The 27,568-nt window shown below is 37.3% G+C and overlaps 2 protein-coding genes across 3 annotated transcripts in view; one reads left to right on the top strand and one right to left on the bottom strand.

Moving 5' to 3' along the window:
- mthfd2l (methylenetetrahydrofolate dehydrogenase (NADP+ dependent) 2 like) overlaps positions 1 to 27,568 on the bottom strand; it is a 45,167-nt gene that overhangs the window by 4,841 nt on the left and 12,758 nt on the right. The window contains exons 1-5 of one of the 2 annotated variants that reach the window (XM_007247178.4): positions 10,561 to 10,720; positions 7,609 to 7,793; positions 6,784 to 6,906; positions 6,320 to 6,472; positions 5,143 to 5,250 (exon numbers count right to left, since the gene is read on the bottom strand). In XM_007247178.4, coding sequence (XP_007247240.2) covers positions 5,143 to 5,250; positions 6,320 to 6,472; positions 6,784 to 6,906; positions 7,609 to 7,793; positions 10,561 to 10,679 — 688 coding nt within the window. In that variant the 5' untranslated portion in view covers positions 10,680 to 10,720. Of the gene's footprint in view, positions 1 to 5,142; positions 5,251 to 6,319; positions 6,473 to 6,783; positions 6,907 to 7,608; positions 7,794 to 10,560; positions 10,721 to 27,568 lie in introns of those variants that run through there. The other variant, XM_049485505.1, reaches the window with a different exon arrangement.
- Positions 17,937 to 25,911, top strand: lipg (lipase, endothelial). Its single transcript, XM_049485504.1, has 10 exons — positions 17,937 to 18,253; positions 20,225 to 20,409; positions 21,398 to 21,577; positions 22,057 to 22,168; positions 22,468 to 22,692; positions 23,090 to 23,332; positions 23,712 to 23,832; positions 23,963 to 24,187; positions 24,277 to 24,381; positions 24,816 to 25,911. The coding sequence occupies exons 1-10, from the start codon at positions 18,163 to 18,165 to the stop codon at positions 24,826 to 24,828; spliced, it is 1,500 nt and encodes a 499-aa protein (XP_049341461.1). The 5' UTR covers positions 17,937 to 18,162; the 3' UTR covers positions 24,829 to 25,911.

Here is a 27,568-nt window from a genome sequence, read left to right as displayed (position 1 = left end):
CTGCGCTAGAAATGCGCACCTTCTCCACTTTTAGACTCTTTGCCTCGTTTTTCTGCGCTAGAAATGCGCACTCTCTCTGCTTTTAGACTCTTTGGCCCGTTTTTCTGCGCTAGAAATGCGCACCTTCTCCACTTTTAGACTCTTTGCCTCGTTTTTCTGCGCTAGAAATGCGCACCCTCTCCGCTTTTAAACTTTTTGCCCCATTTCTGACACCTACGTTCAAACATTGAATCTCACATTATAAAAACCTGCTTAACAGAGGGCCAACTTTCATTCTGTTTCTAAAATACCTCGCGGGCCCTCCATAAAAGGAAACAAGCCGCAAATGGCCCACGGGCCGTAGGTTGGACACCCCTGTTTTATATGATCCACTTGCTCATTCTGACAGACTATAATACACAACAGGAGGCATAGGGGGTGCCATTGGCGTAGGAACCGGGGGGGATGGGTGGGACATGTCCCACCCAATATTGGAAACAGGTGGATTTGTCCCCCCCAAAAATTATATCGGTTCGCTCAGATCAGCTGTACTATTAATGAGGAGACAGACCGGACCAATCACGGAGCCGGTTCAGGTATTAAGTCCCGCCTCTCAGCACAAACAGCCAATCAGCTTGCTGGTTTTGCGGCCCGCGGTGTGCTAGTGGGGGAAGCCCCGCCCCTCGCTGTGAGATTTAGCAGCGGGATCGGGCTGCAGCAGCTTCAGCTGATTAAGATCTGGATATACGGGGATTTTTCTAAAAGAAAGGTAACGATAGGCTAACCACATAAACTGTGATGATGTTTCTGATAGCTGGTTAAAAATACAAGACTCTAAATCAGCACACAGTTTAAACCCACTGTGATTAATAAACTGCAGCTGTGTGAGTGAGTTAGCTTAACTTTGGAATTAGATAGATTGGAAGTCAACGTTAAAGAAAAAATAAACTATATACGTAATGTTCAACTTGCCCTGTACCTGATCAGCTAATTACTGTTTCATTTTTAAACTGTCTTTATTAATTTAGGATTACAGGATTTACTGTGAGCAATAATGAACAAAAATTCATTTAGTTAACTAGTTATCTAGAAGCCAGATGTAGTGGATAGTCAGAATTTAGTACAGTACTTTATGTTTGTAGTTTAAAGCAGTTTCTTAACTCTGATCACTGCCCCAAAATTGTGTTTTCCACCTGATCCAGCTGATCAGCTAATAAACAGTCATTTACTGAGTTTACTGAGTTTAATCATGTATATCCAGCAGTGCATTAGACACATCATACCACCACTTACTTTATTAAATGTCTTTAAAGCAGAGAAAGCTCTAGAATATGTAGAACAGTGTTAATATTCAGTAGAATATGTAAGAACAGGGTTCACAGTAAGGCCACATGTCCTGACGTTTATAATTAAAATCTTTATGAAACGTAAAGTTACATTCTTTTACATAAAAGGACACCAATCTTTAGAAGAGCTCTTAATAGAAAAATAAAAGCGTAGGATTTTTTTAAAGAGTGGAGAAAATGTAAATATACAACAGAATTGACATGCCAATACATGATTATAATAATAATAATAATAACCAAATCTGTTATATTATTTTAAATATTAGGTGATAACTGATCATTTTTGTCATATGTATATGTATTTGCATATTTTTTTCTTACAACAGTAAATGTAATGTGAAGTAACATGTTTAGGTTGTAAAATCACCTTGTTAACTAATAAAAAACAAAATACAGAAAAAAAAATATTATTTGTGATTAAAAGTAATTTCCACAAATGTTGTTCTAAGAAACTATTGGGTGGGCTTAGGTTCATATTGGCAAATGTGTCCCCCCCAATATCAAACCTGCTCCTACGCCCTTGGGGGGTGCTATGCAGTCCTCTATAATGTTTATATGATCCACATGCTCATTTTGACAGACTGCAATACACTACAGGAAGCACAGGGGGTGCAATGCACTCCTCTATAATGTTTATATGATCTACTTGCTCATTCTAAAATACTTTAATACACTACACGAAGAGTAAAAGAGCTTTAAAATATTGTCTTAATATTGAAGAAAGTGCAGTAAGATCTTAAATGATCAACATGCTAACTGATGTGTATGTACTTTTCCACAGTTCTTTCAATCAAAGCTACAAGACTGAAGGTTGTCCTGTTGTTTCACGGGTTATCTCACTTATTTTTCCAGGAAAAAACACATTAATTCTAATTCACATACCACTTTTTTCATACCACAGTTACTCAAGCATTGGCCGACATGTTGCAGAAATCTCTACATGTTCAGACACAATCCGGAAAATTCCAAACCAGTGATGAAAATACCAAAGATCATTTGTTTCACATCAATTGAGGCATGTACCTTTTCATCTTCTTAGACACTCAGCACCATCCACTTCCTTCTAACTCCATATATAGACAAAGGAATCTCCCTGAAACCAGCTCCATCCTGATACAACCACTCCCACGCTCCTCTATTGCTACAATCCTGGAAGCTTGCCGTTCAGGAAGAGGCTTTATATTTCAGGATGTGGGTGGAAAATCCTTTGACGTTTCAGGAAAAGATATGCAAAATTAAAGAACTGTAATGAAGCAATAACGGGCACTTGCACAGGATGGATTACAGAACAGTTTGGTAAAAACAGCCTTAAACTAAAGTTTTATTAGTTTCACAACAGAAAGCAGAGCTTCAGTTCTCTCTTAAGTTCAGTTTATTTTTTTAATAATAAAAAAAAAACACCACCCGAAAGAACTCTCAACGAACTGTCCCAAAAAACTCTCCAAACCCTGTCTGTCCCTGTTGTCTTGTTATTTGTAATCATTTAGTGGGTGTTGGTTTACTTTACTAGACTGATCAGGGGTCACAGATAACATGATCTTTCAACACGAGGAAACACAAAGAATCTCTCTGCTTGTCATTAAAAATATGCACTATGCAATGTGCAATGTGCATGCATGTGTGATACGCACTTTTTTCTTCCACAGTGGATGTCTTTAAGAAACAAACTGCACAAGAATTTAAAAGGAGAAGCTCCATTAAGGCATAAGTTACAACAATTGACAATTACTAATAATAGAACCTCCATTAGAAGAACATGAAGAACAACTAAGAGGCGCAGAAAATCAAAAAGAGAATTTCCAATTAAAGAACATGAAAAACAACTAAGAAAACAAAACAAAAAAAATATATTAGAAGAACACAAAGATCACTTAAGAGGTGCAGAAAATCATTAGGAGAACCTATGTAAGGGCATAAGAAGACTAAAAAGAAGACAATCCCTGAGAACATCAGGCAGAACCACTAAGAAAAACCATAAGCCAAAATCAGAACATCTCTATGCACTATGCAATGCCATATGTGATATACACTTTTTTCTTCCACAGTGGATGTCTTTAAAAAACAAGCTGGAAGTTAAAAGGAGAAGCTCAATTAAGGCATAAGTTACAACAACTAACAATTACTAAAAATCAGAGGTGGAAAGCAATGAATTACATTTACTCACATTGCTGTAATTGAGTAGATTTTATGAGTAATTTGTAATGTTTTAAGTAGTTTTTAAAATAGGTCATTTTACTTTTACTCAAGTACATTTTGACACAAGTAATTTACTTCACTACATTGGAAAACTCCCAATTACTGAGTAAAAAATTAAATGCTGAAAAAAATTGTCAGAATAAGAAAAAAAAAAAGAGTTTTGTTCTCCATGGCAGCGCAGCTGAACTTTTCCCAGCAGTGTTTATTACGGTTAGCAGGAGAGATGCTGTGTGAATTAGCTGGGGTCTGTGTGTGCAGCTCGGGGGGACCGGTGTTCTGTCGAGTTATGCTACCCATTCATATGTGCTTCTTTACAGCACTGTGCATGCATCGACCAGCAGTTTTTTTGTATGATTTCATGTTTTTTATGATAATTTCTTAAGTTTTTATTGGAAACATTAAACAGTCTGCTTGGATTTTAAAAAACCTGTAAATATCAGTTAAAGCATAGCAATGGCACGTTATATAAAATATTATATAAATAATAATAAAAACTATTAAAATACAGTTTATATTCACCTATATGACCAAACTTTTTAACAGTAAAGAAAAAAAAAATGGATCATAGAAACCTATGCCACTTGTTCTTGAAAATGTTTTATAGGAAGGTCTGAACAAATACTGCCTGAAAGGTACAATTTATGATTTGGAATAATAATTAAAAAGATTTAATTTATGATTTGTACTTTTTTACATCAAATAAATAAACGTAACTATGTAACTTTTACTCAAAGTACATTTTAAATTGAGTACTTTTTACTCAAGTAGATTTTTAGATGAGTACTTTTACTTTTACTTGCAAAGTAAAGGTACTTTTACTTAATTACAATTTTCAGTACTTTTTACACCTATAAATAGAACCTCCATAAAGGGAATATGAAGAACAACTGAGAGGTACAAAAAATCAAAAAGAGAACATCCATAAGGAGAACACAAAGAACAGCTGAGAGTTACAGAAAATCAAAAGAAGAACCTCTATAAGATAAGAACAACTAGAGGATCTAATTTAGAAGACTAAAAAGAAGACAATCCCTGAGAACATCAGGCAGAACCACTATGAAGAACCAAAGTTCAAGATGAGAACATCTCTAAGAACAAGAGAGAGAACCACTACAGACTAATGGAGTTGTCAGGCACCTGAATAGTCTCGGCTAAATGTTCAGAAATGTTTTTCAGCTAATTTAGTGAATAAAAGCTAATGTTCACAGAAAAATAACAGATAAGCTAAGATAGCTAATTACCCCAGTGTAAACGTGAGCATTGCTTTTTTCCTCAGTTCTGCAGATCTGTCATGCTCTGTGTATGATGTCTTTTTTATCATTACTCAGCTAACGTACTGGAAGTGTATCCTCCTATATATCCTCCTATATATGTATTTTATATACCTGTATTTGCAGTGTAATCTAGGAACAGAGATCAAAGAACAGAAGAATGTATATATTTCTGTAGTATAATAATGTGTATGTGTCTAAATCATGATAAGTGATGGAAAATCTCAAAATATTCAATAAAAAATATTGAGGAACTCTCCTCGTGTTAAATATGTGATTGGCTACATGTTTACGCAGTGCTGAAATGGTATAATGTGAGGGTTCTGAAGGCTGCAGTGGCGGGTTCTGACCTCCGGGTCGTTCGTGGCGTCTGTCTGAATGGAGCAGCATCGCAATCGGCATTCCAACATTTTTAGAGCGTCCAACCACAACCACGTTCTTCCCCACTGTCTCTATACCTGCACACAACACATACAGAAAAGACTGTATAGCAGCCCTCACTGTATATACACACACACTGCAAAAAACACGTCCACACTGTTCACTGTGTCTCCATTATAACTGTTATTATCATTACTTGGCTACTATTTTCTCTCTATATATTAATATGATGCGTGTTTTGATTTGTTTTTTGATTACTTAATGTATAATTTTACAAAAAAAAAAATTCATATGGAGAAGTGGAGTCTGACTTCACATGTATCGGAGGAGGCATGTGCTAGTCTTCACCGTCCTGGTGTGTTGGGGCATCACTAGTGATAGGGGGAGTCCTAATGAGTGGGTTAGATAATTGGCCGTGTAAATTAGGGAGAAAAAAAATAGAAATAAAAGTATATAAAAAACAAAACACAAAAAAAGGATTCTGTTTTCTTAGATATATTAATTCAAGATGTATATTAATTATTAACTTTTTTATGAATTTACAGTGTGTTTTAAAGAGAGAGACTTAAAAATATTTATTTTTAGTAATGTAGTTTAAGTTTTATTTGGATCAGTTGAAGAACTCGGTGAAGAACTTTTATTCTGAATAGGGCAGTTTTAGAGTTTTTATTAAAGACTGTAGTTTTAAAGCTCTAATTATGAAGTGCAGTTCTTGAGATTGATTTTGTAAATAGTGTAGTTTTGGAGTTTTTATTAAGTTGAGTTGGTTTGCAGCTTTTATTTTATATAATGTGGTTGTGTAGCTTTTGTTTTGAAGAGTGTAGTTTTGGAGCTTTTTTGAAGAGTATTGTTTTGGGGCTTTTCTTTTGAAGAGCGTACTTTTCAGAGCTTTTATTATGAGGAGTATATTTTTTAAAACTTTGTTTTGACGACTAGTTTTAACACTCTTATTTTGAAGAGTGTAGTTTTTGATATTTTATTGAAAATAATGTACTTTTGGAGCTTTTATTAGAAGTGTACTTTTGGAGCTTTTATTGTAAATAATGTACTTTTGGAGCTTTTATCAAGAGTGTATTTTTGGAGCTTTACTTTAAATGGTGTAGTTTAGGAGCTTTTATTTTGAAGAATGCTGTGATGGTGATGCACCTGTTCTGCGGATGATCTCCCAGACTGCGCTGGCTGTGGCTGGAATCATGCAGCGCTGATCCAGACTGAGCTTCCCAACGTTTACGATGTGAAATCCGTCCACGTCCTTCTCCGGAGCAACAGCGTTACACACTGCACGCTCACTAATGTGCTCTACAACACACACACCAACACAACTGTATATGCCTATAAATACAATCAAAAACTTGTCCACAGAGCTGAAAGCTGGAAGAACTTGAGCTACTTTGATCTCAGCACAGTGTGGGTTTTCATCTCAGCACCATAAGTTTGGTTTACAGAAACATGGTTTTACTATAATGTAATGGGTAGCTCCTTCAAACTCGTCCAGCACAGTGGCGTAGTGTTAACAAAATCTTTCTAAACACATTTATTACACATTTATTATTTTTCAAACCTGGCACAGCAGTAGCACTTCTCTGGTGTTTAATTGGTCAGTGCGGTACCTGGCAGTGGGAGCTGGACCAGAACGCCGCTCACTCTGCGCTCCCGGTTCATCGAGTCAATTAGGTCCAATAGCTCGTCCTGGGATACAGACTCCGGCCGAAACACCGTACTGCTGCTCATACCTGTAGGAAAACATACTTGCATTCACTGACAAAAAAATAATACACTCCAGAATCTCAAATAAAATCAATAAAACTCAACGTGCAGGGCATTAAAGTGCTTCCCCCACTGCCCTATAAAAATCTCTCTATGTAAGAGATTGCTGACTTCTAGGCCCTTTTGACTGATTTTGAGAGGGGGAACATCATTGCACATCATTGCAAGAGAAGCAGGATGCCAACATGCCACCATGCTGAGAGATCAGCATGGTGTTGTAGAGGTCTCTAATAGAGTCCTGTGATAATCCATACTATGTAGTTCCTGCAGATTTTGAATGCACAGCTCTAAGAGAAAAAAAATTATAGGCATACAATATTTAAATTATGTAGAGATGATATCTCATTTGCGGTGATTCAGATAAAACCATTTACTGCATGGTTTTGTTTCCAAAAGTCAGTTCTACTACAGTGTACTTCAATTTTTCCATGTGGAACTAGCACAGGTCTGGTTGGCAAATGTAATTTTGAACAGTTTGCAGCTTTTTTTTCAAAACGTTATGTAACGTTTTGACAGTTCCACTAAAACTGGTGGAAACACGGGCTGGTTTACTGAAAAGCACCATCTTATAAGCCAGAATGGAACTGGTTCAAGTACCAAAGTTATTTCGATGGAAAAAGTGCTAAGAGTGTCTCATGAACTAATGGGATGGGGTGTGTGTTGCTAACCCAGTGCAGTGGCGGTTCGTGTTTTGTTCCGTACGTAGCAGTGACTGGCAGGGTCATTCCCCACGAGGATAACGCTCAGGTGTGGTCTTCTGTAGCCCTGAGCCACCATCTCCAAAATCTCACTCTGTACTTCTCTGTGGATCTGCCGAGCAAGCTCCCGTCCTGAGATTAGAGTAGCAGTGTTTCTGAGGGGGAGAAAAAACACATTCTGGGCTTGAGTTAAAATTTATATGGAAAAATCTGAAATGCTCCAATTAGGATTCAGTTAGCTAAAGGCCACAACTGTTTTCCCCAAAACACTTCTAAGCTCAAACATGAGTCTTAAATCATCAAGCTAGAATCACGCTGAACGCTCATTCCAGGGTTGCCAGGTCCGATAAAAATCCAGCCCAAACTCAGCCTAAAACCCGCCCTTCAGATGTTTAATCTAGCCCAAAATATCTGTCTGTCACACGTTTGAAGCAAATGGCAAAACATATATGAGTGTTTGTCTAGTTTGTTTATAAGGGATTTATTATCTACTTCTGGTTATTTATCCTAAAGTCATTAATAAAACTGTAACATTAGTGTTTGTTTAGTTCTTTTATAAGCGTGTTGAAGCAACATCCAAAGCAACTCACTTTTTTGGGGTTTTTTTTGCAGTCGTGGAAATTTTTAAAAGTAACCCCAAAAAAAGCACCCTGCCACCCCTAAACTTTCACCCGAAACTGGCTTTTCAAACAAGCCCAATTTGTTGGGAAAAATTCATAAAAAAATGAATGGTTAATAAAAAAACTGTAGATGGCTGAAATTCCTATATATATATATATATATATATATATATAATGCAGGTAATTTTTATTTGCTTTTTTTAGTAAAATATTTCACAATAGTTTCGTAAACTATAAATATATCCGGGATTGTTAGTTAGAAAGTAATTTTCATTTAGCTCCAATTACCACATTCATTTTGCACTTACTCGCGAGCTCCCTCTAGCGCTCATTTTACTAATTTCATAATAATGAAAGTGGGTAGGCTCTCTATAAATATATTGAATTTCGTGCAGGAAAAAATAAATATAAATACTTTTTTATACTTTCCTAAATTAAAAGAATATCCTGGATTATTAGTTAGACAGTATTTTTACATTTAGTTTTAACCGTTTAGCTCCATTCACCCCATTCATTGAGGACTCACTCGCGGGCTCCCTCTAGCGCTCATTTTAGTAATTTTATAATAAAGTTAGTGGGTAGTCTGTCCATAAATAAATAGAATCTTTTGTGGGTTTGTGGGGCCACCAGAGGGCGCTCCTGAATAATTCCAAAAGTAATACGTTCAGTTGGAGCATTTGAGAGAAAAAAACAAAAAAACAATTACAAATTTCTTCAACACAGAAAAAAATAAAAGGTTTCCGCACTACACATATCAATGTTAAAGCTACCAGTCAGCTCCCAGAAGCGGTAATGATAGTGTCTTTGTTGACCAAAAAACATTTGCTGTGGGAAAAAGTAAATATATATGTTGCTTTTTAAGAAAACATCTTAATTCAACTTCTATAAATTTAAAAAATATCCTGGATTATTAACTACACAGTATTTTTGAATTTAGTTTTAGCCGTTAAGTTTCATTCACCCACATTCATTAAGGACTCACTGATAATAAAAGTGGGTGTAGGTTTGTAGGGCCACAAAAAGGCGCTCTTTAAAGATCCCAAAATTAATCTGTTCATTTTGAGCATTTGAGAAAATACACAGTTAATTAATGTTTTTTTTTTCAATACAAACAATTTACTAATTTCTTCAACAAAGAAAAAAATGAAAGGCCAGTCCGCACTCAGTAATAGTAATGATAGCGTCTTTATTGCGCAAAAGACGTTTGATGTAGAAAATAAATAAATATACATGTAAGTCTTCTTTGCTTTTTTTAGGAAAATACTTTATTATGATTTACTAAATTAAAAGAATATCCTGGAGTATTAGTTAGACAGTACTTTTAATTAGAATTTTTAGCCATTTAGCTCCATTCACGCTCATTTGAGTAATTTTTTAATAATGAAAGTGGGTAGGCTCTCTATAAATAATAAGAATCTCTTGCGGGTTTGTGAGGCCACCAGAGGGCGCTCTTGCATAATTCCAAAACAAATCTTCTCATTTTGAGCTTTTGAGGAAAAAAAAACATACGTTAATAAATGTTTGAATTTTTAAATAAAAAAAATAAACTAAGAACAAAAAAAAATGTTTCAGCACCACAAACATTAAATTTAAAGTTTTAAAATCCAGTTATAGACCATTTAAATATTCTCTGCTGATACTTTTCAACCAGTCAGCTCTCAGAAGCGGAGTGACTTTGTTGCCCAAAAAAACACTTGCTATAGGACAAATTACGTCTTCTTTGCTTTTTTAGACAAATACTGCATAATACTTTTCTAAATTAAAAGAATATGAAGGATAAATAATAAGACACTGGTTTGAATTAGATTTTGTAGCCGTTTAGCTCCATTTACCCTTATTCATTGAGGACTCGCTCTCGGGCTCCCTCTAGCAGTAATTTTCTCATATAATGGATTAAATAGAAAGTGGACAGTCTCCCTGTAGCCGGCTCTTTGTTTGTTTCTCTCTGCATCTTTATCTCACAGTAGCCAATCATAGTGCAGAAAGTGTGTCATGGTATTAGCCAATGAGAGTGCAGGGGGGGCGGGGCTTATTTTAAAGACTGTTTAAAGAGCATGCTAACCTTGATGTAGTGCTAGCCTGTTATCTCAGAGAAAATAATTAGTGCATAAACGACATAGGAAGTAAACACACATACGCACTCTCTCTCACTCTATCTCTCTATCTATCTCACTCTCTCTTTCCATCTCTCTTTCCATCTGTCTCTCTCTCTCTCTCTCTCTCTCTCTCTCTCTCACACACACACTTCCATACTCTCATCCTGGAAAAGGCAGGTGTGTGTGTGTGTGTTATGGAGTCTGACCTGCAGTGGATGTAGCAGTGAGCTCTGTGACCCCTCTGTCTGAAGCTGTGAGTGGTTAAGCAGCGCTGGAGACTGCAGCAGCAGCAGTTCAGTGCTAACGCTAAAGCTAAAGCAGCCATCTCTCCATCACCTGCTCCTCACACAGTCCAGCCTCAGCGCTTCCGGTGCTAACAAATAAATATATAAATAAATACATATAAAAATAGCCTCACATCCAAACAGCCTCCCGCTCTCTGATAACAATATACTGAATAAGTTAATCAATGTAAAATACACATGCTTAATTACAATGCGTTTATTTATCTAGAATTTTATTTCTATAATATATATATAATTTATTACAATATTATTACCTTTATCTAAAAACAACTATTTATAAAATAAAACTAATTAAAATAATAATTAACTACGCATAAATATCCTCACATTTTCTAACCTCCAACAGACACGTGCACAATTTCTGTTAAAACAACAACACATTGAACAATATATTGAAAAGACTAATCCAAACTTATGAAACTAAATGTGCTTTATTACAGTGTTGTTATTATTCTATGTAAAACGTTGTATTTAAACAATCACTCATTCAGCCTCAGTTAACGTTCTATATCATATAGTTATTATTATTCTATCTTTAAAAATGTATTTAAAAAAACAATTGAATCGCTGTCGTTGAACAAGGTTACTACCAAATTTGACAAGCAGCATCAAAAACTAAAGAAATAAACTACTTTTAAAAATCGCCTCACGTTTTGTAATCTCCAGCAGCCGAGCACCTGTTCTACAGAACATTTCAGTCTCTATTATTTAAAATGACTTTGCTATAATATTGTAATTATTTAGTCTAAAAGCATTATATTTATACAAAGGAAAAAAAATATTCAGACTTAAGATGTGTTTCTATGAATAGCTGTGAAAAGATGTATGTGAACACTGTTTTGATTTGACAAGCAGTCCATTCTAAAAATAATACATGATTATAACGGTCTTAGTGAGCTTTATTGTATAATATATTGTAACTGAAGACAAAGTGTAGTTCTTATTTCAGTTGATTATATCACGCAGCTCTGTTGTTGGGATTTGTGGTACAAAGCTTTCTTTTAATTAAAGCGGGTGAAATCAAATCTCCAGTAAAATTCCACTGTTTATTTAATCTGATTATTTAGTGCGTGTGCAGCAGTTCCAGATCAGATTGTAATGCTAAGGGAAGTAGCTGGAACCTTAGAGAGCTTCACACACAATTCTGATCTGAAAACAGAAACAACACAAAGGAACAACACAACAATAGAAGATCAGAGAGTTCAGAGAGCAGAACTGAGAGTACTGCAAGAGAACACTCAGAACAGAGGAGAGAAAAGAACAAAGAAATTTAAAGATGAGTAAAACAGGAGAGGAGATAAAAAAGGAGACAGAAAGGAACAAAAAGATGAACAGTGAAGAAAGTAGAAGATTGGAGAATTAGCGTGGAGTTGGTGGAAGAGAAGTATAGTGGTTGTGTTTCTTTGGCATTGCTCCATCTGATCGGATCAGTGGTTTAATGAATTCCACAAAAACACTTCAGCCAAACTCCCACTGCCAACACAATGACCTCAAACTCCCCCACCCACACCTCCATTTATCCAACCACATTAAATACAATCTGCAGACTGAAATAAATACTGATATTTAACTATAAAGGTCATCACAGCCCAGCTTTATTTATTTACATTACATTACGTTATATTTGCTCTGAAAATTCATCTACATGTTTGTATTTTTTATTTACTTTAATCAATTAAAATATTTTTAAATACTTTTTCAAATTAAAAATGAGGAAATGTATTTGGTGTAATGGGGTGTGTTTTTGGGTAATGGCTGTTTTGTGTTCATAATCTTTACTGAAAAAGCTTAACAGCTTCATTTAAATATCAATAGAAACAGAATGAATGAAGAGGGTGGGAACGCAGCTCTGGGTGAATAATGACCTCCAGCACACAAACACTCACATAATCGGAAACTCTGCTGCTCCGGCACTGTTACAATCCTGAGAAAACTGTACAAACTACACAAACATATAGTGTAACACAGTGATATTCCTCTAAAATCCAAATTCTTACTACTTTTACACTGAAATAAAACATATTAATAATGTTCTGAGTGGAAAAACTGCCCTAAAACCCTTTTTTATTATTGTGGTCCCTAGCAAGTTGGTCTGGATTAAGCACAGTAGATGTGAAATATTGAATTTAGAAAAACAAATCGTCTGTTCATTAATATTAACCCTAGCTGTATGAAACCTAGAGAAGACAGACTCAGGCTGTGTGAAGAGCAGGGATAAAAAATAAATAAAAACCTATTACACAAAGCAAGCCCCACCAGCATGCAAAAACCTAAAGGGAGTGAGAAATCTAATCTATACAGAGACAGCACAGATGATACAATATCAGAATGCTAGCTAGATATTAGCCTTTTGTATAGCGGCCCCTTGCAGAAATGCGGGGCCTGTTTGTTAGCAGTTTTAGGGGCTCAATAGAGGACAATTAATTACGGACCATTCTCTATTGAGGCAGCAACCATTTTGGGGCACTCATTAAGTCACAATATTAAATTGTCTTGATCTAGTGGATTAGTCTTTGTCTTGATCTATCGTTATTTATTGCAAGCAAGGGCACCTTAAAGGGCATTCACTCAGCTAATAGGGCAATTTGTCACTTTATAGTGTTGTGCACATTTGTTTAAGCATGGGGGTACGAGAAGATCAGTTTTAGAGGGGTTGCCCTGATAATGGCTCGAACTGAAGACCACAGCACTGAGAGATGAACTGTCTGTGTGAGGAAATCTGCACAGACATGGGGAGAACATGGAAACTCAACCCAGAGAGGAACTTGAACGGAGGACCAGCACTGAGAGATGAACTTACTAAGCGCCAAACCACCGTGCTGCCTGTAACATGGACCATGCAAACTGCATGTTGTATCACTATAAACTGTACAAACTGTAGAGCAAGTAATACACCTACTACTACTGTGTAAGTTTATATATGCCCTTTCTCAGACTCAAGAACATTTTACATGGGCAACAAAAAAACAAAAAGCCGCCACAAAATTAGGACCAATCATATTCAAAACAAGTGTGATTTGGTTTAGGTTGTAACCAGTTGGTGTTTTAGAGTTTTCCATTTTCATGCTTAACAAATTCATTCAGTATGGAAAATAAAAGAACAAATATATAACAAGAAGTGCTTTTGGGATTTATTGTTTGGATTGTTCTGCTACAGTTCCTGTTGGAGAACCACCTGTTCCGTTGGTTAACCACAGTGAGGATCCTCTAAAACTAAGTAGAAAGCTCTCATTTATCTGCTCTAAATCTGGGCTTTTCTGACCTACCACAGTGATCACAGTGTCCAGCTGGTTCAGTTCAGCTGTGTAGTGGTTTCGTTGCTGATGTATTGGTGTATCACTGCAGTATAAGACGTTATCAGAAAGACTCATCCTGCAGTCACCGAAACTCTGAACTGCAGCTTTAGCTGAACATTCGACAGAATGTAACAGGATAAACAATGAGCTGTAAATCTATCAGCGCAAGCAGATCTCGTCCTTCACATATCTCTCAACACTGTTCTTAGGATATCTTAAATCAATGTGTATTTATATATGTCGCATACACACTCATAATCAGTCATACATACAATACTTACAGTGGCTTTAGGAGAGCTTTACAACAGCTCAACCACTTTAAGCTTCTACCCATTTATTTTCTTTTCTTCTTCCTGTGAGACTCTGGCTCTTAAACATTGTTTGACCTTTGGAGACAGATAATTTCTGGAGAAGTTCATGGTGACATGAGAATGAGATAAGACTCTTGGAGGACAAAAAGACTCTGCTGATGTAGATTACACGTGCTGGTAGATTTCACCTAGTAGTTTATATTCAATATACGTAAAAGTTATGATCTGCTTTAAAGATCGGTGAAAGGTAAATTTGCATTTAAAAACAAATTCTTCCACAGTTGTTACAGACAGTTTTTTGCAGATTGGTGAACCTCTGCCCATCTTTCCCATGAGAGACTCTGTCTGGGGGTTGCTAACCAGTTTAGATAGTCTTTTTAGAAGTAAATCTCTATGCAAAAAATCTTCTCCTCTGTGAACTTGAACCACTGTGACCTTTTCTTGTACAGTTGATGATGTCACAGCACCTGAAGTATGTTCTTAGTGGTATTCTTGGACATTCAGTGCAATCTTCTGACAAACATAGTTATATATTATCAATAGCTTAATTACACTCAGTTTTTACATAGAGCCAGGTAATATGCACTGAGTACTTAAACTTTCATATGGAGCTCATTATGAGTCTTAGACAAAGTTTTTGTGGCCATCACCAGCCTCAATTATTTTGCTCTTCAAAAATACTGTATGACTCCTGTGAGAACAGAGATTAACAAACCTGAGGGACTCATCTTCCTCTCTTATGTTGGTGGGCTGTGTTTGCCACAGAACAAGAAACAAAATATTATGAACTAAGATAAAAGAAAAAATATATGGTAATAACCTAAAAAATAAATAAAATCGACCAATGAGCCAGATTTAAGCTTTTTTTGGAGGGGTCATAGGAAGCTACCTCACAGGCCAGATGTGGTTTGCAGGCCGATAGTTTGAGACCCCGGCTAAAATACACTTTTTTTACCCAGTAATGTATGGGTGTGTTATAAATTGCTAATATTGCAGCTGTTAATGTTTTTTTTTTTTTTTTAGTAAGATAATGCAGCAGGCTGATAATCAGCCAGTGCTATTGGTTGGTTTGTCTTTTTATATTAAAGACAGTGTGCTAGAGTAGTATTATATTGGGTTGTTTTTTTTCCAAAGAGAAGAGCTCTTGTGTGCTTATCTTAATAAGGTAAAAATACATGATGGGATGTTATTGCCCAAAGTAGCATGAGCAGATGCTCTGATTAATCCATATTGAGTTTTGAGTATATTTACACTTTTTGGATATTTAAATTAGAACAGATGACAGAGAATGAAGCTGTGGGATAATTTTTAATAAAAATATTTTCATCTTATCTGTTAAACACGTTAAACATGAAAGTAACATAGCTGTCCCCTGTGCATATTAGATATGCAAAACATTTAATTGTGATTTTTCCACATTTATTTTACAAAGTGTCTTAACTGTTTTGGAATTTGCATAAGGTACATTTGCTTTGACCCAGTCTGTGATGGGGAACATTGGGTTTAATGTTCCTCTCTCTCTGATGTAAACATGTAACGGTTCTGTGTGGATGAAAGATTTTTCCAAGAAGTGTGTATGTGCACGCCATTAAGCACTGAGGCAGCTCTGTATATGTTTGTGTGTGTGTGTGTGTGTGTGTGTGTGCGTGTGTGTGTGTGTGACAGTGAGGGGTGTGTAGGGGGAGGGGTGAATCTCGGAGAATGTCCCGGAAATTAGTTCCTAAAAAGACTGGGAATCCTTAGAGCGTGCCACACACAGACAGAAACACGTGATTCTGACGCACGAAAACCGATGTGCTATTTCTCGTTCATATATATATCATCTTAGTTAGATTAGATACAGATTAAAACTGATGTGGTTCCAAAAAGATGTCTGTAAACAGTAAATTTGTTGTGTTCTGCTGCATTTATTATAATTTTGGAAAAATGAAAAGAATATGAACAGAGGGGAAAGAGTGCCACCTGCTGCTCAGACTGGGAAGGATTTGGGAATGAGGACGCTCTTAATCTCAGTCCCATCCAACAAAAAAAAAATCATATTTTACAAAGTAATAACCATTACTCAATACCTAATTAAGAGAAATGTGAAAGTGCTGTAATGTGAGATACTGGCACTGGTGTACTGTGGCCATAGGCACAAGGCAGCAGGTTGAACACCAATGATCAGTACACCAGTGGCAACATCTCACATCATGGCACAAACCTACTATTGTTACCAGCCTGAGTGGAACTCTTACTTAATACATAGAGTGGAAAAACAGAACTCTTTTCCAGTGACCTACAGTACCTGTCACAAGTTTGGACACAACTTTTCTATTGCAATGTTTTCTTTCTTTTTATGATTTTTTTTACATTGTAAGGTCATTCAAGTTATAACACATGCAAACTTTTACTGCCTTTTTTTGTAATAAAATGTAGATTCCACATTTGGCTTTAAGGATTCTTGGTGTTTTCTCAGTGTCTTCATGAGTGACAGTCTCCTGGAATAGTTTTCTCAGCATCTTTCTCAGCATTACTACAAATATGTGTCCCTTAATTGTTTTCATGCCTGCTAAAAAATCTAACTGTAGACCAGCTGCTCATCTCGAAAAACATAATTTTGTTGCAGGGATGTATTAAATATTAATCTATGTAGAAAAGCAAAGTAAATAAATAAATAATTAAAACATTGAATGTAAAATTGGGTCCAAACATTTTACTGGTAATAATTAAAGGAAATTATGTCTATTATGCATTAAAATGGTGCTTGGAGTTGTGTTCAAAGAAACAATAAAGCACAAAGTAGCTATTTCCTCACGCTCACATACACACATTTTCTGTGTGTGAAAGTAAAGGTAACTGCTAATAACCACAAGCTACAGATTTGATAGACATATTAGCTATGTTTCGCTTAATAGATTCTAGCCTGTGTGGGGACTGTGAGGTAATGTAATGAATGGTACAGGACAGCTGGCCACCCTGTAGGGCTATTTTTCCACTCTGATTTTGGGACAGAAACAGAATAAGTCAAGTGAGTAGGTCAGATTTTATTTTTAGTTTATTCAAGTATATATATATATACGTATATATATATATATATATATATATATATATATATATATATATATATATATATATATATATATATATATATATATATACGTATATATATATATATATATATATATATATATATATATATATATATATATACGTATATATATATATATATATATATACGTATATATATATATATATATATACTTATATATATATATATATATATATATATATATATATATATATATATATATATATATATATATATATATATACGTATATATATATATAACCCTTTATTCTCCAGGCGGATGGGTATTACAATAGGCTGGTGACATTTTACGGAAAGCTGTTTAAAGACGTGGAGAGCTGCAATTTTCCCATTCACGTCTATTTACATTTAGCGGAACGGTCCCCCTCACGAGGGGCGTGGTTTTCCACTGTGTCTATACACACACGCGCGCCCCGCCCACTGTCCGGCAGGTTAGGGGTTAATCCGCGTATTCATTCACGCACGTTAGCCCCGCCCACCGTCGGGGGCTTGACCAATCAAAAGACCAGAATTTGCTGGATGAGATCTGCCGATGATCAGCTGACTCTCTGAGAGGAACTATTTAAAAAGTTAAACCTGAGACCCTCCATTCATTACTCAGTTCACGCACACGCGCGCGCGCACACAGTCATTGTGGGCTCACACACTCTAACACACTTTCGCACATTCTCACACTGCTCTTGTATTCTGCTCGCCCTCTCTCAGAACGGGAGTAAAGGTTTAGACCCGTCTGTCTCTCAGTTCATCCCTAAAGCAGTGTGTGTTCGTGTAACCGGCTCTGTTGGTGTGTGTGTGTGTGTGTGTGATGGCTGTGAGCTGTATGAGGAGCGTGCCGGTGTTTCTGTGGGTCCTCGCGCTGTTTGCTCTACCAACGTTTAGCAACGACATCCCTACAGGTGAGAAACACAAACTTTCATTCATATCTGTACTGTTTTAAATCATTATTTTATATTGATCGGTGTAAAGAGGAGTGTATGAGCACAGCAGGCTGATGAATGAAGTGTGTTAGCCACACTTGTCTTTAGCACCTTGTGAGGACCCAGTGTTTTCTTTAGGTCGGTCACAAATATATTATATATATATTTATCGTACACTTGTATGGCCATAACACCAGTATTTTTTTTTTTTTTTACTAATAATGACACTATTTTATTTGTTTTAATTAAGGATAGAATTCCAACGTCTGAATATTCTTGATTTCCAAAATCGTCTAAAATTTGTATAATTTTTTTGAGGGGTTAGATTACATTATGCGGTTATAGTGTAATTTTGCATGTAATTGTCAATAATATCAAATATTACAGCTAATGTAATAATAACTATATATCGTCCACAAAAATGCAGTTATTGTGGTAGAAACTTTTATTACTTGAGTCCTGTCTAAAGGAGAACTCCACCAAAACTTCTAGATTTTCTCTGTATTTACCTTAACATATTCAGAGTGGGCTTCTGTGTTAAACTGTTTTATTGTTTAGAAACGAACATTATATAAGATTGATTTGCTATCCAGACCCACCAATAAACCTATTTGTATTTTTTTTTACTTTTGTATAATCAGTTATGTTGTTTGGCGAATCTGGTGTTTATGAATGTACAAAAAAATAGTAAAAAAAAAAAAAATAGTACCAGCTAAACAAAGGCTTGCATGGGGGTCCTATTTTCTCGTGCCAGATCTCACCTTGCATGTATCCTTACACTATATTTATTATGTGTGATTTTAAAATCATGTTTTAGATCAAGTCATAAAACCCATTTTCTTAAGTCATAAAACCCATTTTTGTTCTATTGCAAATAGTAATACAGATGTCAGTGCTAATGCTGTCTGTTAGCGCTGATTCTGTGAGGAATGAAAGGAGGCTGCAGGTTTAACAGCAGAGGGTGACGAGTTCAACTCTGTCTCTTTCACTCTCTCGCTTCCTTCCTCGCTCGAAGGTTAAATATGTGCTGAACTGGACCGGTGTATTTTTACACGTCAACCTTAAGAGTTGTTGGCCGCTTGCTGGACCTCTTTTGGATCGGGGGTGTCCAGCTCTGGTCCTGGAAGAGCTCCAGTCCAACAGTTTGGTGACATTTCTGCTCAAACACCTGCTGAACCCTTCTGTGTAATCAGATGTGTTTGAGAAGCTTAGCCTTAGCCAAAGGTGGCAAAAGCAGGTCCAAAAATTTAATCTACCGCAGACCTTTGTACCAACTGCATGAGTTAGCTTTTTTCCCATGGATTTGACATCATTGGCTCTACTCCCATTGTATGGTCTCCACTTTAGTCATTATGTGAGTCGTGCAGGGAAAACTATCAAAGTATGATTGTTGATCTCTGATCCCAGATTCAATCGATTAGCCTAGCCCTCAGGCTAACTAGACTAACAGTCTAGGCTAACAGTGTCAACACTTTACTGTAAACTGTCTTTTATGTAAACATACACCCAAAGATGTATATATCTAAAACTCATCCAGATATTCATTAATTTGGTATTATTTACCCCGGCACAGTGTGTGGTGTCTCTCTGCACACATTTTTTTTTTGTTTCCTCTCAGATTTTTGAAGTATAATTCATTGATAAATAAGCTAGCTGCCTAATTGGTCAACCTTATTTGACCCTGAACTGGACCCCTGGGTGAAGATGTGATCATATACAAGTATACAAGTGTTGGAGAGGGGCTGTAAATTCTGAGACCCAGATTAACTGTAGCAGGCTTATTGTTCTCTTCTTAACCCATGGCGCTAAGAACTTGGGTTATTAAGATTAGTCGATTTATGGCTCCCTTTAATACCAAAAACTCAAGCACATGCCCAGAGTTACAGCTCTGGTAGAACACGACGTTGATGTAACTAGAGGTTCTATAATGGCTTTGCTGTGTGTTTACAGGTCAACCTGATGAGAACGTGACCGTGGAATCAGAGCTGCTTCATGATGAGATAAGGTATAACATGCGGAAGGCTGTGGATCTGGATGAGGAGGGCTGTTACCTACAGCCCGGTAACAGGGAATGTTTGCAGAAGTGTGGCTTCAATGCTACGGCCAAGACCATCCTTATCATACACGGCTGGACGGTGAGTGTGGGGGTTGTTTTAGGTTTTAAAAGTTCATCCAAGGTCTCGCTAATATGTTACCATAATACACCTCTAGAAAGGGAGGGGTCTCATAGTTTACTTTGGGGGTATTGGTTACAGTAGCAGTGTGTGAAACTACCGCCACCATGTTTGGAGGCTGAACATTAGCCTTGCTAGCTCTTACAGTGAGTTGTTAACACAATTTAAAAGAGTGCTCCATTACGCCACCAAGAGGAGATTCAAGTAAAACACTTATCATTAAACAAAAACTGTTGTGGATGATGCAGAAACTTCAGAAGGAGCATTTCAGGGGTGAAATCTGGATTAAAAACAAATGTTAGATTGGTGGGAAAATTGGTACAGTATTGCTATGGCTACATGAGAAGATTACTTAAGACATTTTCTGCTGGAACCAGTTTGACTATAGAAAGTGTCAGTGTTTTAGTTTACACTGTGTTGGGTTGTGTCTCAATCTGTAGCTCATCTAGAACACCTGCAGAGATCATAAAACAGAACATAGTATATAGAGAGTGTATGTAAACTGTGTAAACAACCAGCAGTCAGCAACTGCATAAAGATTTATGCTTTTCAATTATTGTTTTATTTAACACAGAATTGATGTGGGTGGGTTTTACAGTCCTGTGTTGTTTTTGTCTTCTCGCCCACTGTTGGCAAAAGATGTGGGAGAATCTGAAACCAGCAGAAAAAAAGTGCGTGTGTGTTTTCAGTCAGTGTACCCTTTCATGTGTGCTGGAGGTTCACCTTAACGTCTTTCTCCTAAATGTCTCTTTAAAGCATCAAAACCCACTTCTTAAACAAGAGGAACATTCTGGAATTTCTCACGTTATACAGCTTAAGATCAGAGAAACCCCCTTAACTTAGGAAATCCCCTGTAACCCCTGCATTGTTTGGTCAGTATGTCTGTATGTGTGCGAGTTACTTACTACTTGTTTATTTATTTGTTTGTTTTTGTTTACTCTGTCTGCAGATTGGTGGGATGTTTGAGAGGTGGATGTATAATCTGGTGGGGGCGGTGCGAGAGAGGGAGACTGAGGCGAATGTGATTGTGGTGGACTGGCTTGCTTTAGCCCACCAGCTATATCCAGATGCCGTTAACCACACGCGCCGCGTCGGTCACAGCATCGCCGACCTACTGGACTGGTTGCAGGTACGATACAGTTTATACTCTGAACCAATGAGAATACAGACAAACAGTAAATGGTGGGTGGAGCCTCATTGCAGGATATAATTAGTATGTTGAAAAAGTGTCTGTGCAGGTGTAGCCAGCTAAGTAAGACTCCTCTCCCATTTCTCACTCTCTCAACATCAGTAACTGAACATAAATCACAGAAATAACAGTGTTTCTCAATCCTGGTCCTGAAGGCACACTGCTCTGCTTGTTTTAGTGGCTTCCCAGGTTCCACAACCCCCTAAAGGGAATGTTAATTAACTGATTAGTTGATGCAAGTTTTTTAAAACTGGGAAAGTAAAAGCAAAAACGGTGCAGGGCAAGGTGCCTTCAGGACCAGGATTAAGAAACACTACACTAGAACCACATTTAGAACTGAAGTGCAGTAATAAACAAAATTAAAGACGTTTTGTTCTGTTTGCCATATGTTAATGTTTTATTTTTGTGTCTTCTGATAGGACGAGCAGCAGCTGTCCCTGGAGCAGGTGCACCTTATTGGCTACAGCCTTGGCGCCCACGTAGCTGGCTATGCTGGAGAGTTTGTACGTGGAACCATCGGCCGGATCACTGGTATGTGACTTGGATCTAATTTGGCCTTTTATTCAAATTTCATCTTAAAATTCCATTTCATTAGAATTGAACCATAATAATTGTGATTATTTGATCTGAGCCTTGATTAGGCAAGTTTGTGGCTTGCAGGTATCTCCAGTGCTAACTATTAGGGTATAAGCTTCCATTACTTGTTAGCTACATTAGCCTTGTAACTCTCTGCTGATATTGTGTAGATGTTTCAAGGCCACTTTTAAGCTCTCTATAATGTAGAGAACCAGAGAGAATAAAGCTCTTCTCTCTTTATTCTGATTGGGCAGGTTTGGACCCAGCAGGCCCGATGTTTGAGGGGGCTGAGCCTCATAAGCGACTCTCTCCAGATGATGCGGAGTTTGTGGACGTTCTGCACACATACACCCGGGAGGCTCTGGGGGTCAGCATCGGCATCCAGGAGCCCATCGGAGACATTGACATTTACCCCAACGGCGGGGATGTCCAGCCTGGCTGCTCTTTAGGGGATGTGCTGTCTACTGCTGCAGCTGGAAGTGAGTATAGTCATACACACACACAGACACACACATGCAGACTTGTTTCTGACAGTACTGCAGCTTTATTTGCTAAATCTGAATAAAATTATGCAATTATATCACTGGGGTCTAACGACACAGTGCAACACTGCCTTCTAGTGGGCGGCATGAAAACACAACACAAAATGAACCACTGTCTGCCACCAATCTTTACATGTAAACTAATAATTACAAATTGATGCTAGGTTTTTGGGAATACAGTAAATACAGCAATGTACAGTCGCTGAACTAAATATTGCAATATGCTACAATATCTATTTTTTCACACTCTTGAACTCAAAGAACCCTTTTGTGTAATCTTTTAGCTTACTGTAGGTGTGCTTGTGCTAACTGCTGTTTGTGTGTATCTCTGCAGACTTCATGGACGTGATGAAGTGTGAGCACGAGCGGGCAGTGCACCTGTTTGTGGACTCTCTAATGAATAGAGATCACGCTAGTTTTGCGTATCAGTGCACCGGACCCGACCGCTTCAACAAGGGCATCTGTCTGAGCTGCAGGAAAAACCGCTGCAACAACATCGGGTACAACGCCAGGAAGATGAGGAAGAGGAGGAACAGCAAGATGTACCTGAAGACCCGTGCTGACACACCCTTCGGTGGTGAGTTCCACTGTCTTTAAAAACTCATGGACTCTATAGATGCCAATTGCATCAAACTCTCATATTAACTATAGCTAAAATGTATTATTTTGCTGTAGTTTTGAGAAGAATATTTCAAATTATAACTATAACCATGACCAGTCCACCAGCATACTTGTGGAAATGGGTTTTAAACAACACTACACTCCTTTTACTGGCTTTAATCCTACACTGATTAACAGAGTGTTGCATATATGGGTTGGGACAGACCGGTTCTCAGACCCAGATTAAGCCTGAGCCTGGATTTCCGGTGATGAAACACTGGTTTTGTCACTTCTGAATCCTTTTTTGGAAACAGGCTGCATTGGGATTAACTGATTTGGTTTACTCTTTGTTGTAGGGTACCACTATCAGATGAAGATGCACGTCTTCAACAGGAAAAACGCAGATGATGCCGATCCCACATTCTACGTCAAACTGTATGGATCCCACAATGACACCAATGATCTTAGCGTGGATATGTAAGTGCTCTCACGACTTTCTTCTTAACATGTCAAACAGGAGAAAACTAGGTGCTGAAATCTTGGAGTATGTATGTCATTGTTACCATGTTACAGATTTTGACATTCTACCTCTCTTTGTTTTTTGCAGCCAAAACGGTGTTGGCCTGAACCTGACAAACACATTCCTGGTTTTCACGGAGCAGGACATTGGGGAGCTCTTGAAGATCACATTGAGCTGGGAAAGTTCCACCCAGTCATTTTCTGCTGTATGGAAGCATATTAAAACCTCACTGTGGTCCTGGTCCAGCACACCCACCGACCAAACCCTGGCGGTTCGAAGGATCCGAGTGAAGCATGGAGAAACACAGCAGAAGTGAGTTTAGTCTACTTCTGATCGTTTACTGATTAGCATTAGCATTGTTAGACTTCAGTCTAAAACTATTTTTGTGTTCTTGTTCACAGGTTCACCTTCTGTGCCCAAGATCTTTCTTCCACTGAGATCTCGCCAGGAAATGAGATCACCTTTGTGAAATGTCGGGACGGCTGGGAGGTGAAGCCCAGAAAAAGGTACGGTTCAGAGGTTAGATGTTGGCTCTTAAACCTGTTTGTTGTTTTGCTAGTTGCTCTAAATGTTATAATTTAGCCATGACTATCAGTGTCTGAATCTACAAAGCTAACGATACTAGCTAATGATTAATGGAAGCTTACAGTATACCCCACTAATCAGCATGGCACTAACTACATGTCTGAATCAGCTAGAGTTGGATTCTTGTTTGTAAGCTTCTTATTGAAATTTTGTGCTCAGGAATGTAACTGCTGTGTGCCTGTTACTTAAGGTCCAACGTTTATAATTATGAATTTAAAGCTCCAAATTTGTGCAAAGTCGTGCTCATATCTTATCAAACTGTGTGGAGATGTTCAGAGTAACTTTATCGATTTTGAGATCTTATCTCACTGTTTGTATGTTTTTTGCCATATTAACTTTGGTCTGATCTCTGCAGGATCGTAATCTGAGGACTTTGGTCCAGAGGAACACGGTAGAGCAAGACTTTACGGCCTGAGCACTTTCTGAAGGGTTTGCCTCACAGGTAGAAGCTGGAAGAGGTGACCCGTCAGTCGGTTCACTGGATAAAGGTCTGGACGAGTGGCTGCCTGGGGAAAGAGGCAGTCTCCAGTCCTTCTGGATTCCATGTGGATCATCTTTTGCTACTAACGTGTGGCCTTACTTGTAATTTTTGAAGGCCTGTACATTTCACATCTTCACCAGCAGTGCAGACCTCTACTGTGAGTGTGTGCGCGCGTATGTATGTATGTATGTGTGTGTGTGTGTGTGTGTGTGTGTTTTGGTAAGGGGTGGGCAGAGTAGGGATGGGATGGGGTCTTTTTGTATGGTTTTGTTTTGGGGGGGATTATTTAACTTTTTGTTTTTTGTTGATGTTTTTTTTTATATTTTATTTATAACAAAAAGAAAAGGCACTGTAAAAACCCAACTTTTATTTATCCCTCTGATGCACACATTGTACTGAGGCACATTCATTCTACTTACTGAGCTGCTGTATCCTGTTAAACATGATGGAGTTAGTACGTCACTGAGAGGCAGAGTTCATGATGGCTACATTAAGCATACATAGACATTTATGTTTAAGTGTTTACATGGTCTTGACAACTGGTGCCTTTTTGGAGTAAAATACAGGTTTATAAAGGCTACATAAGCCTGACATAAACCTTACAGAACATTTATGTATTCTTACTCCAGGCTTTAACGGCTGCTATTGTCAGTTACCCCCGAACAGGTGTTGTGACTGAGCCTTTGTGAATGTTTATGTAGGAGTCCGTTGTTATGAAGGCTTGTGTAGTTTGTGTTGTGGAGCTTTATGAGCGCTGCTCTTCAGTGAAGTGTTGAAGGTTGTTGTTGTTTTTTTGGAGCTCTTGAGCTCTGAACAAAGAATGAAAAGCCATTTTAATGAATCTGCAGTATTAAACCAGCAGGAGATCTAAAGTACGCGACAGTTTTTACGCGTGGATAGATCTCTAACCTTGTTCATGTTCTGTGTTTATATAATGTATTTAAAATAAATTCATATGTTTGTAATAAAACTGCTTGTGGTGAATTTGTTTTATATATTTTAGATCCATTTAAAAAAGAAATGTTTATACTGGGTCACTGCAGCACATTTGATGAGGAAATAAGATTTTAAATTGCTTTTAATATCCTAAATTCCCTGCCTATGTTTAACAGTGTTAACGAATCCTAGTGACTAAATCTTTCTTGACTTAAAAAATGCTTATTATAAAAGATGTTCAGAGTATGCTGTGAATTAATTTCAGTGTGGTGACTCAACCAGGTGGTGACTGATTTAAGCACACGGCGTCCTCCGGTCTTCGTTTTTCAAATACCTGTCAAACCACAATGAAGTTAAACCTATTAAACCTCCCATAGGCATTACGTCTTAAAACAAAACACACATGTACACACTTGCACACACTTTCACACCCTGTAATTTACCAGCTTCACACAATGTAAATCTGCAAATCTGCTGGGTAATTATAGGAAACACTAGGTTTTCATCTTATTAATTCAGAATTCACATTGTTTTCTGAAGGAACAAGCGTAGTGGAAACACTGATTTGAAGTTATTAAATATTGGGAACATGTTCTCCTTTCTTGCAGTAGCAGCCTCTACTCTTCTTTGAAGGTTTATACTAGATTTTGGAACATGCCAGAGAGGAGGATTTGATTTCATTCAGCCCTAAAAGGGAGAGTGATTAGTTGCTAGCAATAGCTCATGGAGGTCCGTCACTCCAGCCCAATGCTAAAGAGCTTTATAAGACTCTAGCCCACCTTTAGTAAGGTATGCTGATCTAAGTATCATTTGATTATAGCTTGGCCAGTGCTTTTATGCAGAGAATGCTGTTCAGTCTAATTCTCTGTAAAATTCCTTCACAGATCAGTTCTTTATAACTGGGTACGTGTAGAGATTTTCATTTGAACATAAACGGCTTTATGCATTCCAGTCTTTCTGAACCTGTGCCGATAAATGCAGAGCTTGTTCTGCCTCAGTGAGAGAATAGAATGCGGGACAAGCGACGTGCGCTTAGAAAGGGAGTGAGATAATGGAATGAAGGCCAAGCGAGGTGAGGTCATAGAGATAGCGACGTGTGAATAAGAGATAACGCAGATAATAAATCGGAAACAGCTACTGGTTTCACAGATTACCTCTCGGTGATGAAAAACATATTTACGCAAAGCCCTTAGCAGATTCACACTGCGTTAACTCCTTATTTAATACCATTACCTCTGATTTAATACTGTATAATTTTCTTAAATGCCATATTTGCTTTAAATACATACCGCATGAACGCTTCATAACTCAATTAATATTGCACTGAATTTTTGTCCCTGCTTAATTTGCTCTTAAGTCACACTGCATTGACTCTTCCTTCATATTATTATAGCTTTAAATCCCTACATTTTATTCATACAACATTTATGCCACATTAGCACTAAATTCATACCGCATTAACCTTTTATTAATACAATATTAACTCAAAATTTATAATGCATTAACTCTTTATACATACTGCATTTACTCTAAACTCATACCACATTAACTCTTAGACCATACCTTATTAACTCTTCTGTTATGCAAAAATTCATACTGATTGCCTGAATAGATCTTGCTTGTTTCTCAGGTGTTCTGAGTGCTGTTCTGGACACATTTTTAAAATCTCATTCATTTCCAAACTCCGACTT

The sequence above is a fragment of the Astyanax mexicanus genome, chromosome 12 (assembly GCF_023375975.1).
Source record: "Astyanax mexicanus isolate ESR-SI-001 chromosome 12, AstMex3_surface, whole genome shotgun sequence".
In the NCBI taxonomy this organism is placed as follows: domain Eukaryota; kingdom Metazoa; phylum Chordata; class Actinopteri; order Characiformes; family Acestrorhamphidae; genus Astyanax; species Astyanax mexicanus.
This window is presented reverse-complemented; position numbering and strand designations above follow the sequence as displayed.

Coding starts and splice junctions, on each gene's coding strand:
- lipg (XM_049485504.1), top strand. CDS start 18,163: ATGGCTGTGAGCTGTATGAGGAGCGTGCCGGTGTTTCTGTGGGTCCTC. Junction 21,578..22,056: donor ACCTACTGGACTGGTTGCAG/GTACGATACAGT, acceptor GTCTTCTGATAG/GACGAGCAGCAGCTGTCCCT. Junction 23,333..23,711: donor TGCTGACACACCCTTCGGTG/GTGAGTTCCACT, acceptor TCTTTGTTGTAG/GGTACCACTATCAGATGAAG.